General features: G+C 41.4%; 1 protein-coding gene across 3 annotated transcripts in view; it reads left to right on the top strand.

Annotated features, from left to right (window-relative positions):
• The window catches only part of pms1 (PMS1 homolog 1, mismatch repair system component), a 64,498-nt gene extending 54,096 nt beyond the window's left edge, over positions 1-10,402 (top strand). For all 3 annotated transcript variants that reach the window (XM_021579221.3, XM_021579222.3, XM_036958929.2), the window contains exons 12-13: positions 7,357-7,517; positions 8,544-10,402. In XM_021579221.3, the coding sequence (XP_021434896.3) occupies positions 7,357-7,517; positions 8,544-8,741 (359 nt within the window). In that variant the 3' untranslated portion in view covers positions 8,742-10,402. The remainder of the gene's footprint in view (positions 1-7,356; positions 7,518-8,543) is intronic.
• The last annotated feature ends 7,352 nt before the right edge of the window (positions 10,403-17,754 follow it).

Below are 17,754 nucleotides of genomic sequence, written 5' to 3' on the forward strand. Positions count from 1 at the left end.
TGTACATAGAACTCAGTGGTTTCTCCATGCAGCGGCACGATCGGATGAAGGCAGCCTTGGGCAAGTCCAAAGGGGAAGAGGTGTGCCTCTTCATAAACAACTGGTGCACTGCTTCCAGTGTGAAGGAAATCTCTAGCTTTTACTCACCTGATATAGAATACCTCATGGTAAGCTGCAGACCCTTTTATCTACCAAGAGAGTTTTCATCTGTAATTATCATGGCTGTCTACATCCCTCCACAACCCCACAACTCTGACACTCAACAAACTGTATGGGGGCAAAAACAAACAAGAAACCACTAGACCAGAGGCAGCGTTTCTGGTGGGCGGAGACATTAACGCGGGCAGACCTTAAAACCATTCTACCTAACTTTTACCAACACGTCTCCTGTGCCACTAGGGGCACAGACTTTAGACCACTTTTATTCTAGCCACAGAAACGCACACAAGGCCTTCCTTCGTCCTCCCTTTGGCCATGTCTGACCACGACTCTATTCTCCTGCTTCCTGATTACAAACTAAAGCTCAAACAGGAAGTACCAGTGACACGATCAATACGGAATTGGTTTGATGAAGCAGAAGCGAGGCTACAAGACTGTTTTGCTAGGGTCAGTGTTATCCGGGATCCTTGGGACGTCACTACCCTAAACCTAACGTTAACCCCTACCCTAAACATAAGATAAGGAAACTGTTATTTAAAAACATTTTACCATGTATTTATCCCCATAGGCACTAAACTAAAATATCTCCATGTCTACATTTTTTAACTGGTACCGGGGAACTTCAGACGAGTCTTGTGAGGCTTGTGGGCGTATTAGAACAATACATTTGTAAAATGTAATAACTTAACAAAATGTGGAAAAGGGGAAGGGGTCTGAATACTTTCCGAATGCACTGTACATGGCCATTAAGGCAAAATTGTTCTTCAAGATGAAGTAAAAGCAGGGTCAAATAATAAGCACAGTGTTTAAGGGTGCAACAGGTCAGTACCTCAGCAGTGAATGTCAGTTGGCTTTTCATAACTAAGCATTCAGAGGCCGAGGCAGCAGGTGCAGTAGAGCGAGAGAGAGGGAGGTTGTCGAAACAGCAGGTCCCGGACAAGGTAGCACGTCTGGTGAACAGGTGCAGGCAGAACAGCAGAAACTGGATCAGCAGCAAACCAGATGGACTGGGGATGAGGACAGCGGAGTTGTCAGGCCAGGTAGTCCTGAGGCATGTTCGTTGGGCTCAGGTCCTATGGGAGAGATAAGCGAAATGGCAGAATTCGAGGGAGCATACCTGTTAATCCACCTGTCGTCTCAGATTTTGAAATGATGCTTTACAGCGAAAGCAATCCAAGCGTTTGTGTAAGTTTATCGATCACTAGACAAAACATTATGAACACTTAGCATCAGGTAACTTGGTCACGAAAATCAGAAAAGCAATCAAATTAATAGTCTACCTTTGATCTTCAGATGTTTTCACTCACGAGACTCCCAGTTACACAACAAATGTTCCTTTTGTTCCATAAAGATTATTTTTATACCCAAAATACCTCTGTTTGTTTGTCGCGTTATGTTCAGAAATCCACAGGAAAGAGCGTTCACAACAACGCAGACAAATTCCAAATGGTTTCCATAATGTCCACAGAAACATGTCAAATGTTTTTTATAATCAATCCTCAGGTTGTTTTTAAAATATATAATCGATAATATATCAACCGCAAATGTCTTTCACAGTAGGAGAGGGAAAAGCAATACCTATCCAAACTCTGTTGCGCGATCAAAACTCATGTGACCACTTGATGCAATGTTTTCGTTCTGGCTCATTTTTCAAAATAAAAGCCTGAAACTATGTCTGAAGACTGACACCCTGAGGAAGCGATAGGAAAAGGAATCTGGTTCATATCCCTTTAAATCCAGCAAAGGGAGGCTATGGAACATGGAGTTTTCAAAATAGAAGCCACTTCCTGTTTTGATTTTCCTCAGGGTTTCCCCTGCAATATTTTGACAGTTTTGGAAACTTTAGTGTTTTCTATCCAATACTAATAATAATATGCATATATTAGCAACTGAGACTGAGGAGCTGGCCGTTTACAATGGGCACCTTTTCATCCAAGCTACTCAATACTGCCCCTCCAGCCATAAAAAGTTAAAGGTTGAGACCGAGTTTGCGTCTCTCACATGGGTAGGCAGACCATTCCATAAAAATGGAGCTCTATAGGAGAAAGCCCTGCCTCCAGCTGTTTGCTTAAGAAATACTAGGGACAATTAGGAGGCCTGCGTCTTGTGACCGTAGCATACGTGTAGGTATGTATGGCAGGACCAAATCAGAGAGATAGGTAGGAGCAAGCCCATGTAATGCTTTGTAGGTTAGCAGTGAAACCTTGAAATTAGCACTTGCCTTGACAGGAAGCCAGTGTTGGTGAGGCTAGCACTGGAGTAATATGATCCAATTTTTTGGTTCTAGTCAGGATTCAAGCAGCCTTATTTAGCACTAACTGAAGTTTATTTAGTGCTTTATCCGAGGTAGCCGGAAAGTAGAGCATTGCAGTAGTCTAACCTAGAAGTGACAAAAGTTTCTGATTTTTGCAATGTTACGTAGATGGAAAAAAGCTGTCCTTGAAACAGTTTTGATATGTTCGTCAAAAGAGAGATCAGTGTCCAGAGTAACGCCGAGGTCCTTCACAGTTTTATTTGAGACGACTGTACAACCATTAAGATTAATTGTCAGATTCAACAGATCTTTGTTTCTTGGGACCTAGAACAAGCATCTCTGTTTTGTCCGAGTTTAAAAGTAGAAAGTTTGCAGCCATCCACTTCCTTATGTCTGAAACACAGGCTTCTAGCGAGGGCAATTTTGGGGCTTCACCATGTTTCATTGAAATGTACAGCTGTGTGCCATCCGCATAGCAGTGAAAGTTAACATTATGTTTTCGAATAACATCCCCAAGAGGTAAAATATATAGTGAAATTTACAGTTGATTTGTCAGAGGACAAGCCATTCACAGAGACAAACTAATGTCTTTCCGACAGATAAGATCTAATCCAGGCCAGAACTTGTCCGTGTAGACCAATTTGGGTTTCCAATCTCTCCAAAAGAATGTGGTGATCGATGGTATCAAAAGCAGCACTAAGGTCTAGGAGCACGAGGAGAGATGCAGAGCCTCGGTCTGATGCCATTAAAAGGTAATTTACCACCTTCATAAGTGCAGTCTCAGTGCTAAAACCAGACTGAAGCATTTCGTATACATTGTTTGTCATAAGGAAGGCAGTGAGTTGCTGCGCAACAGCCTTTCCTAAAATTCTTGAGAGGAATGGAAGATTCGATATAGGCCGATTTTTTTTAAATTTTTTTTATATTTTCTGGGTCAAGGTTTGGCTTTTTCAAGAGAGGCTTTATTACTGCCACTTTTAGTGAGTTTGGTACACATCCGGTGGATAGAGAGACGTTTATTATGTTCAACATAGGAGGGCCAAGCACAAGAAGCAGCTCTTTCAGTAGTTTAGTTGGAATAGGGTCCAGTATACAGCTTGAAGGTTTAGAGGCCATGATTATTTTTATCATTGTGTCAAGAGATATACTACTAAAACACTTGAGTGTCTCTCTTGATCCTAGATCCTGGCAGAGTTGTGCAGACTCAGGACAACTGAGCTTTGAAGGAATACCTAGATTTAAAGAGGAGTCCGTAATTTGCTGTCTAATAATCATGATCTTTTCCTCACAGAAGTTCATGAATTCATTACTGCTGAAGTGAAAGCCATCCTCACTTGGGGAATGCTGCTTTTTAGTTAGCTTTGTGACAGTATCAAAAAGACATTTCAGATTGTTCTTATTTTCCTCAATTAAATTGGAAAAATAGGACGATCGAGCAGCAGTAAGGGCTCTTCGATACTACACGGTACTGTCTTTCCAAGCTAGTCGGACGACTTCCAGTTTGGTGTGGCGCCATTTCCGTTCCAATTTTCTGGAAGCTTGCTTCAGAGCTCTGGTATTTTCTGTATACCAGGGAGTTAGTTTCTTATGAGAAATGTTTTTGGGGTGCAACTGCATCTAGGGTATTGCGCAAGGTTAAATTGAGTTCCTCAGTTAGGTGGTTAACTGATTTTTGTCCTCTGACATCCTTGGGTAGGCAGAGGGAGTCTGGAAGGGCATCAAGGAATCTTTGTGTTGTCTGTGAATTTATAGCACGACTTTTGATGCTCCTTGGTTGGGGTCTGAGCAGATTATTTGTTGCAAACGTAATAAAATGGTGGTCCGATAGTCCAGGATTATGAGGGAAAAACATTAAGATCCACAACATTTATTCCGTGGGACAAAACTAGGTCCAGAGTATGACTGTGACAGTGAGTGGGTCCAGAGATATGTTGGACAAAACCCACTGAGTCGATGATGGCTCCGAAAGCCTTTTGGAGTGGGTCTGTGGACTTTTCCATGTGAATATTAAAGTCACCAAAAATTTGAATATTATCTGCTATGACTACATGGTCCGATAGGAATTCAGGGAACTCAATGAGGAACGGTGGATATGGCCCTGGAGGCCTGTAAACATGTCAATTAGCCTATCAGAAGCTTCTAAAGCCATGACATCATTTTCTGGAATTTTCCAAGCTGTTTAAAGGCACAGTCAACTTAGTGTATGTAAACTTCTGACCCACTTGAATTGTGATACAGTGAAATAATTTGTCTGTAAACAATTGTTGGAAAAATGTCTTGTCATTCACAAAGTAGATGTCCTAACCGACTTGCCAAAACTATAGTTTGTTAACAAGAAATTTGTGGAATGGTTGAAAAACGAGTTTTAATGACTTCAACCTAAGTGTATGTAAACTTCTGACTTCAACTGTATCCACCTACAATACTTCATACCCCTGCACATTGATATGGCACTGGGAGTCCCTGTATATAGCACCATTCCTGTGTATTTTATTCCTTGTGTTAGTATATATTTTTTTCATATAATTTTTTAACTGCATCTTTGGGAAGGGCTCATTAACAAACAAGCGTTTCACAATAGTCTATACCTGTTGTATTCGGTGCGTATGACCAATACAATTTGATTACAAAAAGACTAACTGTAATCAGTTACAAATCAAATGTTATTGGTCACATCACATGGTTAGCAGATGATAAAGTGAGTGTAGCGAAATGCTTGTGCTTCTAGTTCAGACAGTGCAGCAATATCTAACAAGTAATATCAAACAATTACACAACAGATACTTGATACACACAAATCTAAGTGAAGGAATGGAACCATATATAAATATATGGATGAGCAATGACAGAGGAACATAGGCTAAGATGCAATAGATGGTATAGAATACAGTATATACCTAATGAGATGAGTAATGCAAGATATATAAACATTAAAGTGCCAATTTTAAAGTGACTAGTGTTCCATTTATTGTTGGGGCCAATGATCTCAAGTCTGTATGAAGGCAGCAGCCTCTCTGTGTTAGTGTAATGGCTGTTTAACAGTCTGATGACCTTGAGATAAAAGCTGTTTTTCAGTCTCTCTTTCCCAGCTTGAACAGGCAGGGTGAACAGGCAGTGGCTCGGGTGGTTGTTGTCCTTGATGATCTTTTTGGCCTTCCTGTGACATCGGGTGCTGTAGGTGTCCTGGAGGGCAGGTAGTTTGCCCCCTGGTGATGCGTTGTGCAGACTGCACCACTCTCTGGAGAGCCCTGCGGTTGAGGGTGGTGCAGTTGCCGTACCAGGCGGGTGATCAGCCCCGACAGGATGCTCTCAATTGTGCATCTAAATGTTTGAGGGATTTTAGATGACAAGCCACATTTCTTCAACCTCCTGAGGTTGATGAGGCGCTGTTGCGCCTTCTTCACCACACTGTCTGTGTGGGTGGACCATTTCAGTTTGTCCGTGATGTTACAATTTTGGACAGGTGACTGGTAACTAATGGATTACATTTAGAAAGTAACCTACCCAAGCCTAGTAGCACATTGTTTGGTGTATGCAAAACATTTCTCTCCACAGTGGTAACATTTTTCATATATACTGAACAAAAATATAAATTCAACATTCAGCAAGTTCATAATTTTACGCAGTTAAAGTTCATATAAGGAAATAAGTCAATTGCAAATAAATTCATTAGGCCCTAATCTATTGATTTCACATAAATGAGATTGCAAAAATGCATCTGTTGGTTACAGATAGCTTTATAACCTTTTTTTTTTTTTTAAGTTAGGTGCGTGGATATGAAAACCAGTCAGTATCTCGTGTGATCACCGTTTGCCTCAAGCGGCGTGACACGTCTCCTTCACATAGAGTTGGTCAGGCTGTTGATTGTGGCCTGTGGAATGTTGTCTCACTCCTCTTCAATAGCTGTGCGAAGTTGCTAGATATTTGCGGGAACTGGAACACGCTGTCGTACTCGCCGATCCAGAGCATCCCAAATGTTTGTTTCACTCCTGCAAGGTCTTAGTAGCTTCCAGGAAATGTGTACAGATCTTTGCTACATGAGGCTGTGTGTTATTATTATTATTATCATGCTGAAACATGAGGGGATGGCGGAGGATGAATGGCATGACAATGGGGCTAAGGATCTCGTGACGGTATCTGTGCATTCAAATTGCCATAGATAAAATGCAATTGTGTTTGTTTTCCGTAGCTTATGCCTGCCCCTACCATAACCCCATCGCCACCATGGGCACTCTGTTCACAACGTTGATATCAGCAAACCACTCGCCCACATGAAGCCATACACATGTTGTGAGGCCGGTTGGAGGTACTGCCAAATTCTCTAAAACAATGTTGGAGGCTGCTTATGGTAGAGAAATTAACGTTCAATTTTCTGGCAACAGCTCTGTTGGACATTCCTGGTGTCAGCATGCAAATTGCACGCTCCCTCAACTTGACATCTGTGGCATTGTTGTGTGACAAAACTGTGCATTTTAGAATGGCCTTTTTATTTTCCCCAGCACAAGGACTACTTGTGTAATGATCATGCTGTTTAATCAGCTTCTTGATATGCCACACCTGTCACGTGGATAGATTATCTTGGCAAATGAGAAATGCTCACTGACAGGGATGTTAACAAATTTGTGCGCACAATTTTACAAGCTTTTTGTGCGTATGGAACATTTCTGTTATCTTTTATTTCAGCTCATTAAACATGGGACCAACACTGTATCATTTTTATTCAACAACATTGTATGCCATTAGGATAATTTTCCGCCTCAATATTTTGTTTCCAGTCTGCAAAGACATCGTAATAGTCATTTAGCACTCTATTTGGTCCCTTGGTTGTTTTACTTGGACCCCAGTATGGGTGTAAATCACAATATTTATTTATTATTCTTTCCTGGAGATAGTTGTTAGTGTCTGGAGTATATTAATCCTTGTTTTCTGCTTTCTTTGGCCAGGGTCCTCGTCCACTGAGAGACATCTGGAAGTGACAGCGATGGCCGACTGCGTGCCTTTCCTCGGTATGGAGGACCTCAGGGAGATCCTTACAGCTGTTCTGCACAGGAACGCTAAGACCGTACAGGAGTGCCGGCCGCTAAAAGTCACCAACTACCTTCAGGTATGAAACTAACATTGATTCATGTACCTGAAAATAAAGCTCACTTACACAATAATAAATGTACGTGTGAATAGACAGTGCCTTCAGAAAGTATTCACACCCGTTGACTCTTTGCACATTTTGGTGTTAAAGAAGACATTTAAAATGTATTCAATTTGTTGTTTTTTTGGTCACTGGCCTACACAAATATCCCATAATATCAAAGTGGAATTATGTTGTTAGAAATGTTTACAAATGAATTAAATATGAAAATCTGGAATGTATTGAGTCATTCAACCCATTTTGTAATGGCAAATGATAAATACATTCAGGAGTAAACATTTGCTTTACAAGTCACATAATAAGTTGCAATAGTAGTGTTTAACATGATTTTTGAATGATTACCTCATCTCTGTACCCCACACATACAATTATTTGTAAGGTCCCTCAGTCGTGACCCAGTCACTACAAAGATACAGGTGTCCTTCCTAACTCAGTTGATGAGACCAAGACCAATTCATTGTGATAAAACGAGACCCAGAGAAATAATACATTCTCTCTAAACATTTGGCATCTGGCTTCCACGTTTAAAAAGCAAGGTAAGTAAGAGTAGCCATGTCCAAACCTGAATGGGCCCATGGGGCAAAAGCCTACGTCTTGTTTGTATTATAAAACAGCTTGATGTACAAGTACACCACCTGGACAGGATGCTAGTCTATCACAGGGCCTAACCACAAATCCATCTCCCCAACACCCAACCTTCCAATCTCAGGGCAGATACTCTTACCCCAAGGCCACTGAGTTGGTCAGAAAGCAAGGTGGTGCATCTTGACCACATGAGTTTAGAGACAACAAAAAAACAATGTTATTTTCTGATACTATGAGCCGATATCAAGACCCAGACCAGGATAGTGGTGCCAAGAAAGCAGACCCCTTTCCAAGACCCAATGTCGACATCAAGACCACTAGATCAAGACTATCTCTAGGTGAAAGCCAAATATACTGACTATGTTGCCTTTAATGCATGATGGTGTGTTCCGCTTGAAGGGAGAAGCTGTTCGACTGGCCCGTCAGCTGCCTGTGACCCTTGCCAAAGAGGATGTGGAGGACACACTTTTGCGGATGCAACAGCAGCTAGAGGAGACCAGCCAAGCCTGCATCCATGGACAAGCCTTTTTCCACCACCTTTCTGACATTCCTGACACCGAACAAGAGGCGCTGAAGATCATGTCCAATATTTTGTAGCTTTGTTATCTTTTGTTACCTACTTTTTCCACATTTTGTTACGTTAGTCTTACTCTAAAAGGGATTAACTTGTTTTTTTGTTCATCAATCTACACACTACACCATAATGACGAAGCAAATCCAGGTTTTTAGACATTTTTGCAAATGTATTAAAAATGAAACACTGAAATAGTACATTTACGTAAGTATTCAGACCCTTACTCAGTACTTTGTTGATGCACCTTTGGCAGCGATTACAGCCTCGAGTATTCTTGGGTATGACGCTACAAGCTTGGCACACCTGAATTTTGGGGGGGTTTCTCCCTTTTTCTCTGGAGATTCTCTCAAGCTCTGTCAGGTTGGATTGGGAGCGTCGCTGCACAGCTATTTTCAGGTCTCTCCAGAGATGTTCGATTGTGTTCGGGTTCTGGCCGGCTGGCATTGAGAGACTTGTCCCGAAGTCACTCCTGCATTGTCTTGGCTGTGTGCTTAAGGTCGTTGTCCTGTTGGAAGGTGAACCTTCACGCCAGTCTGAGGTCCTGAGTGCTCTGGAGCAGGTTTTCATCAAGCATCTCTCTGTACTTTGCTCCGTTCATCTTTCCCTCGATCCTGACTAGTCTCCCAGTCCCTGCCTCTGAAAAACATGGTGCCAGGTTTCCTCCAGACGTGACGCTTGGCATTCAGGCCAAAGAGTTCAATCTTGGTTTTATCAGACCAAAGAATATTGTTCCTCATGGTCTGAGAGTCCTTTATGTGCATTTTGGCAAGCTCCAAGGGGGTTGTCGTGCCTTTTACTGAGGAGTGTCTTCTGTCTGGCCACTCTACCACAAAGGCCTGATTGGTGGAGTGCTGTACCCATCTCCACAAAGGAACTGTGGACCTCTGTCAGAGTGACCATCAGGTTCAAGGTCACCTCCCTGACAGTCTCTTCTCTCCCGATTTGCTCAGTTTGGCCGGGCGTCCAGCTCTAGGAAGAGTCTTGGTGGTTCCAAACTTCTTCCATTTAAGATTGATGGAGGTAACTGTGTTCTTGGACTTTCATTGCTGCATACATTTTTTTTTTGGTACCATTCCCCAGATCTGTGCCTTGACACAACCCTGTGTCAGAGCTCTATGGACAATTCCTTCCTCATGACTTGGTTTTTGCACTGACATGCACTGTCAACTGTGGGACCTTATATAGACTGGTGATGTTACCACAGGTGAACTCCAATCAAGTTGTAGAAACATCTCAAGGATGATCAATGGAAACAGGATGCACCTGAGCTCAATTTCGAGTTGTATAGCAAAGGGTCTGAATACTTATGTAAATAAGGTCTTTCTGTTTTTTATTTTCAATACATTTGCAAAACTTTTGAAAAATCAATTTTCTCTTCGTCATTATTGGGTATTGTGTGTAGATTGCTGAAATGTATTTTTATTTAACCCATATTTGAAGATCTGCTTATAATTAAGAATAATCAAGATGTTGTGTTCCGGATTTATTAAAAAAAAATGCAGGTCTTCATAATAAATGGTTTTATGTATGTATTTACTAATGTTAATGAAAGTGAATAAATGCATGTTATACAATTATTATTTTTTACATAGTTTAGTTAAGCAGGTCTTAAGGTTACAAGAAACGTCCATATTCATCTTATCGACTATCTAATACATGCATTATATTTCGATTTTGCACAACACTTTTGATTCAGTCTTCATTTGATCTGATCTTCATTTAAGTCACAACAATAGACAAACACAGTGTGCTTCAACTAATAACACACAAATGATTGTATTTTTCTTGTCCTAAATTGAATACATAATTTAAACATTCACATTGTAGGTTGGAAAAAGTATGTGAACCCCTAGGCTAATGACTTCTCCAAAAGCTAATTGGACTCGGGAGTCAGCTAACCTGGAGTCCAAACAATGAGACGAGATTGGAGATGTTGGTTAGAGCTTCCCTGCGATATAAAAAAACTGTCACAAAATTTGAGTTTGCTATTCACAAGAAGCATTGCCTGATGTGAACCATGCCTCGAACAAAAAATCTCAGAAGACCTAAGATTAAGAATTGTAGACTTGCATAAAGCTGGGAAGGGTTACAAAAGTATCTCTAAAAGCCTAGATGTTCATCAGTCCACGGTAAGACAAATTGTCTATAAAATGGAGAAAGTTCAGCACTGTTGCTACTCTCCCTAGGAGTGGCCGTACTGCAAAGATGACTGCAACAGCACAGCGCAAAATGCTCAGTGAGGTTAAGAAGAATCCTAGACTGTCAGTTAGACTTACAGAAATCTCATGCAAACATCTCTGACAATTCTACGATACGTAAAACACACAAAAAAAAATGGTGTTCATGGGAGGACACCATGGAAGAAGCCACTGCTTTCCAAAAAAAACATTGCTGCACGTCTGAAGTTTGCAGCAGTGCACCTGGAAGTTCCAAAATATTCTGTGGACAGATTAAACTGAAGTTGAGTCGTTTGGAAGGAATACAACACTATGTGTGGAGGAAAAAAAGGCACAGCACACCAACAGTAAAGCATGGTGGAGGAGCATCATGGTCTGGGGCTGCTTTGCTACCTCAGGGCCTGAACAGCTTGCTATCATTGATGGAAAAATGAATTCCCAAATTTATCAAGACCTTTTGCAGGAGAATGTTAGGCTATATGTCCGCCAATTGAAGCTCAACAGAAGTTGGGTGATGCCACAGGACAACGACTCAAAACACAGAAGTAAATCAACAACAGAATGGCTTCAACAGAAGAAAATACGCCTAATGGAGTGGCTCAGTCAGAGTCCTGACCTCAACCCGATTTGAGATGCTGTGGTGTGACTGTGGCATCACACCAGACATCCCAAAAATATTGCTGAACTGAAACAGTTTTGTAAAGAGGAATGGTCAAAAATTCTTCCTGACCATTGTGCAGGTCTGATCCTCAAATACAGAAAACGTTTGGTTTAGGTTATTGTTGTCAAAGGAGGTATACTTTTTCCACCCTGCACTGTGAATGTTTACACTGTGTTCAATAAAGACATGAAAATTTCATATCAGTTTAGGGACATGTTGAATGTGTTGAATAATCTGTGTCATCGTGGGTTATGCTTATCTGCAGAGCTCTTCAGAATTTTTTTGGGGCAACAAAAAAAACACCCTTAGGCGTTTGAGTATGTTGGCCACAAAGTAGAGAACAATATTCATCACCCCCCCCCTCGCCCCCAACTCAACTCTACCCATCAGGAACTCACATTCTTATGCAGTGTGCTAGCCTACTTCTAAAAACTTGGTCAGCCTGAGTTGCTGGGCTGTAACCATTCAGCATGATCATGCTCCTGCTGGTAGCTGTGATTACTTGAATGGGACCCAACTATATCTTCATGTCCCGGATTCTCCATGGTAGGCACCTGACTTGGCCCTGTGCTGGACTTTTTTTGTGTTTGAGTGTGAAACAATTCCTTCATTAGCAGAAAAACACAGCCCTGTCCTGTGTTTCATGTAGGCACCGACAGTTGAAGTCGGAAGTTTACATACACCAAATACAGTTAAACTCAGTTTTTCACAAGTCCTGACATTTAAACCTAGTAAAAATTACCTGTCTTCGGTCAGTTAGGATCACCACTTTATTTTAAGAACGTGAAATGTCAGAATAATAGTAGTGATTTATTTCAGCTTTTATTTATTTCATCATATTCCCAGTGGGTCAGAAGTTTACATAAACTCAATTAGTATTTGGTAGCGTTGCCTTTAAATTGTTTAGCTTGGATCAAATATTTTGGGTAGCCTTCCACAAGCTTCCCACAATAAGTTGGGTACATTTTGGACCATTCTTCCTGATAGAGCTGGTGTAACTGAGTCAGGTTTGTAAGGCCTCCTTGCTCACACGCTTTTTCAGTTCTGCCCACAAATGTTCTATAGGATTGAGGTCAGGGCTTTGTGATGGCCACTCCAATACCTTGACTTTGTTGTCCTTAAGCCATTTTGCCACAACTTTGGAAGTATTTTACTTTTTATTTAACTAGGCAAGTCAGTTAGGAACACATTCTTATTTTCAATGGCAGCCTAGGAACAGTGGGTTAACTGTCTTGTTCATGGGCAGAACAGATTTTACCATGTCAGCTCGGGGATTTGAGCTTGCAACCTTTTGTTTACTAGTCCAACGCTCTAACCACTAGGCTGCCTGCCGCCCCATATGCTTGGGGTCATTATCCATTTGGAAGACCCATTTGCGCCAATATATTTTTTATATTACCGATATGGTCACCAATGTATTGTGCATCTCGCGACAATACTGAGAAACATATGAGTCATATAGCTCTATAGAAAACAGTGAGTTTTTACAGTGAGTGATGACAATTACTGGTAAATGTGGGATGTGATCCAGGGTATTTTCTTTTTTATCGTTAAACAATGAGCTGAAAAAGGGCTTACTTACTATTAGTGAGATTATCACTATACAGAGATACAGTAGTCACTGAGAGACCAGAGTTTTAAAAATCTAATTTTAACAATAGACCTCTGATTTGAAATCAAAAACGGAAGAATCAATGACCCCACAAAGTACCATTGACCCATGAAATGTGGTGTGGCTGTAAGAATTCTCCCACTGCTGCAAACCAGTGCCTTTAACACCCACGAGATTAGTGTGTGCTTGATGCCCATGAAATCAAAGTAGTTGCTTTTCTGTGGTTGGCCCAAAAGTGCAGTCACTGTGAGGCACCTCCAATTACCTTGCTTCAAATAAAGCTCAGATGCTGTAAGGATTTAACAGTTGGTGCCCTGTGGACATATGGTTCATGGCTTCAAAATGTTTTGAGCAACTCTATATGAGCAAGGTGGCGGTGGTTATCATGGAGTTTGACAGCGGGGACCTTAGGGGCAGGCTTCCCCAATAGGCGGCCTGCGAGCCAAATTCATCCCGCGGGTGATTTTATTTGGCCCCCCATGTTTTCTTAGCAAAAAATAATATGCATATTTTGGAGGTTTTTCATTGTTAGACATGAGACTAAAATCACCAGGAAATCAGCTCACATATAAACAGAGGCATACAGTGGGGTCCGAAATGATTGACACACCCTCGATTAAAGATGAGCAAAAATAACTACTTGAAATAGTGAGCTACAGGTAACTGCTAAAATAAGGGAAACATCAACATGGTGTTTTGGGGGTTTGCGTGGCCAAAGAGCTCTATTTTCATGTCATCCAACAAACGTAAATGCCTGGAGTTGGCTAAACGACTTTGGGGCTTGGATTGGAACTAGTGCTTTGATCAGATGTCATGAAATTAGACCTCTTTTGGCCACGCACACCAGTGGTGGGTTTGGGGTTGAAATGAGAATGAATGAAAGCAGAAAATAACCCCTACCTATGTGTTGGATATTTGTTATGGGGCTATTTTGCTTCCACTTGTCCTAGGGCCCTTGTTAAGGTCAATGACATCATGAACTTTACCCAGGATATTTTAGCCAAAAGCAAGAATGCTGAAACTTGGCCCCGGGTGGAGCTTCCAGCAAGACAATAACCCCAAGCATACATCAAAATCCAAAATCATTTTACTGAATGTATTTTTAGATTTCATTATCAACAAATGTACAGTAAATGTACAGTAAATGTAAAATGCACATAAAATCAACAGTGTAATGTTTGGATTGTCTTTTCAGGTGAAATGTTGTCCTTACCTATTGGTCTAATAATTTATCCATAATCTCCAAACAGTTCCCTTTCAATTGCTACCATGCTTATGCATTTCATATTTCTTCTTTAAGAACATTTCAATTTAGCCCTATCCATATAGGCCAATTCCTGCGAGTGTGAAGGTTTAATAAACTCTTGCCCGTTTTTCCTTTCGTAAAGGAAATGGCATTGGGTGTTGACAAGCTGAAAAACTTGTCTTGAGAGAATCACATTTTTCTATGATGTGTTGCGGAAAGCATCTCAAATGCTGCACTCTAAAAACCACAGCAAATTGAGGGCAAACTTATTTTATTTATTTTGGCAAGCTAAATACAATGCCGCTTGAGGGTGGCAAAGGACTTGGAACTTCTCTGCAGCTGTCTCATGAGCATTAAGAGCATTTTAAACTAATGGCATCAGTCCTCTCAAATGAAACCGATGCTAAGGAACATGCTGAGCTTTTTGAATAGTGTCCTAGTAAGGCATATAAATATATAAGGCTGTGTCATAACTGGGCCCATAGGGACTGGAGGTGATGGAGAGGTCACCCAATGCCAGAGGCAGACTCTGGCAGTGCTGAGGCCTGGATCAGGTAGTGGTTCCTGGTAGGATCTCTAGGGACTACTTGCTCCAGCCTTGTATGGGCATTTCATAGGGGTGGTGACATTTTAGATTTTTGTCAGGACCAGAGCGGTATTGGCAGGAGAGACTGAGAGCGGCAGGTGGTAATTCAGGTGGATACAGCTCATGTTTCATTAGTTTTAGTATTAGTTTCGCTTTTGGAGTACCAAAAACAAATAGAAATGAAATGATTCTAATTGTGTCCTCAAAGCCTTTTGATGGAGACTTGGCTGCACTGTCAGTCATTGTGCCATTTAGTTTTTTTTAATCCGTCATCACTGATCCATAATTGAAATGTCAGAAGAATAATTGTGGAACTGCTATGCAGATGTAAGATTTGTGCATATGAAATGCAGCCATAAGTAAATAATGAACACTTTTTTTGTGTGATGTTGAGTCATCTCAGAAATGTGCTAGCAGGTTGGTAGCTGGGGGTAACAAAGACATCCTTCGAGTGGCAGTGTTTGAATCCGGGTGTGGTTCTTGGCCGGTTTTTACTTTAGTAATCCTACCCATGCCCTAACCCTATACCCCTAACCTACTAGCTAGCGTACCTAAACGTAACCTACCCTAACTGTTAACCGTAACCAGTTGAATGCTTAACCTTAACGTTGCCCTAATGTCAATCACGCCCTAGCATGCTTAAACTTAACCTTACCCTATCCTTAGCCACTTACTAGTATTCTTTGACGTAACCCTGTTAACGTACAACTGCATGCACCAATTGTGCTATTATTTGAAGGACTATATTAGATTTTTGACATAAGCAAAGTGTTCTCTCATATCTAACTAATACCGGTGCCAATAGTGTACTTTATACATTTCTAAATGGAAATCAAAACTCCTCGTCATTCCCTACATGCAGTTTCCTATTCCTTAACAGAAACAGACGGCGCCCCTAACCTCTTTCTGTACTGCTAGGTATAGTATGGATTTCTCATTGCCGATCCAAAAGTCGTGGGAAGGTGGGTCAATATATAGCACATGTCATTTTATTTAGACCTTGATGACTTTGTTAATGGGGTTACATTACTGTGCTGCAAACAAAGTATGCAGTTACCCCAGTTGTTGAGGAGTAGAGGCCTCGCACGTTGGAGCAGTGATATGAGATATTATATAACTTGATAATGTTCCATCTGGACAGTGCATTGCGTATGATGAGGAGGAGCTAGCAGTATGTATACATTATTGGATGCACTATGCTAATTGATGCGCTAACTATTGGTAAAAAAAATAAAAACTTGTCTCAGAAAAAAACAATACATAAAAACATGTCAGGTGGTTTGAATGACAGCTGGTAAAATAAGTAATGACTGACCTTTTTAACTGTCACATGTTTAAAAGATGATAATCAGTTAATCCCCGCTAATCACCCTGATGTGACCCCAATGTGCCGAAGGCAGCACACATGGGGCAGAGTGCACACACTCTGGAGGCAGCACACTCATGACACGAGTGCATCAGGGAGTTGCGTACCCACGGCTCTAATCGAAGTTTCAAACAAGGCAGGATCCAGGGCCAAGATGATGGCACCTCTGGGAAGGCTGCCAGCCCTCCTCTTGTACCCCCCCTCCCCCCTCCCCCAATAGGCTCTTAAGATCATTTTTGCCTTGCAGCAATGCTGAAGCCATCTGTGGAGTCACAGCGGAGGCCATGAAAACCAAGACGTGTGCTGTGGTTTGACCTTTCCCTGTGGCAACTATAATATTATCATAGGATGAGCTATTGGGTTGCACTCTCCTCGTGTTTGGATTCAGCATAGATATAAATGTGTGTGGGGGAGGGGGTATTTTTTTTCCAAGACATTCATGTATCCATAAGCATGTTTCTTAGTTTAGTGTGATTTGGTTCCTTATTTTTTTTGTTATTATTTATTCAGACTCATATGCGAGCATGAAGGTAGGGGTGCAGTGATTCACGTGTCATATTTAGTGGCACATGCTTACACAACTTTTTCTCTGGTGCATCCTGGGATATACAGTGGGGCAAAAAAGTATTTAGTCAGCCACCAATTGTGCAAGTTCTCCCACTTAAAAAGATGAGAGAGGCCTGTAATTTTCATCATAGGTACACTTAAACTATGACAGACAAAATGAGAAAAACAATCCAGAAAATCACATTGTAGGATTTTTTATGAATTTATTTGCAAATTATGGTGGAAAATAAGTATTTGGTCACCTACAAACTAGCAAGATTTCTGGCTCCCACAGACCTGTAACTTCTTCTTTAAGAGGCTCCTCTGTCCTCCACTCGTTACCTGTATTAATGGCACCTATTTGAACTTGTTATCAGTATAAAAGACACCTGTCCACAACCTCAAGCAGTCACACTCCAAACTCCACTATGGCCAAGACCAAAGAGCTGTCAAAGGACACCAGAAACAAAATTGTAGACCTGCACCAGGCTGGGAAGACTGAATCTACAATAGGTAAGCAGCTTGGTTTGAAGAAATAAACTCTGGGAGCAATTATTAGGAAATGGAAGACATACAAGACCACTGATAATCTCCCTCGATCTGGGGCTCCACGCAAGATCTCACCCCGTGGGGTCAAAATGATCACAAGAACGGTGAGCAAAAATCCCAGAACCACATGGGGGGGACCTAGTGAATGACCTGCAGAGAGCTGGGACCAAAGTAACAAAGCCTACCATCAGTAACACACTACGCCGCCAGGGACTCAAATCCTGCAGTGCCAGACGTGTCCCCTTGCTTAAGCCAGTACATGTCCAGGCCCGTCGGAAGTTTGCTAGAGAGCA

Source organism: Oncorhynchus mykiss, chromosome 22, assembly GCF_057628025.1.
Source record: "Oncorhynchus mykiss isolate SJ-2025 chromosome 22, ASM5762802v1, whole genome shotgun sequence".
NCBI lineage: Eukaryota > Metazoa > Chordata > Actinopteri > Salmoniformes > Salmonidae > Oncorhynchus > Oncorhynchus mykiss.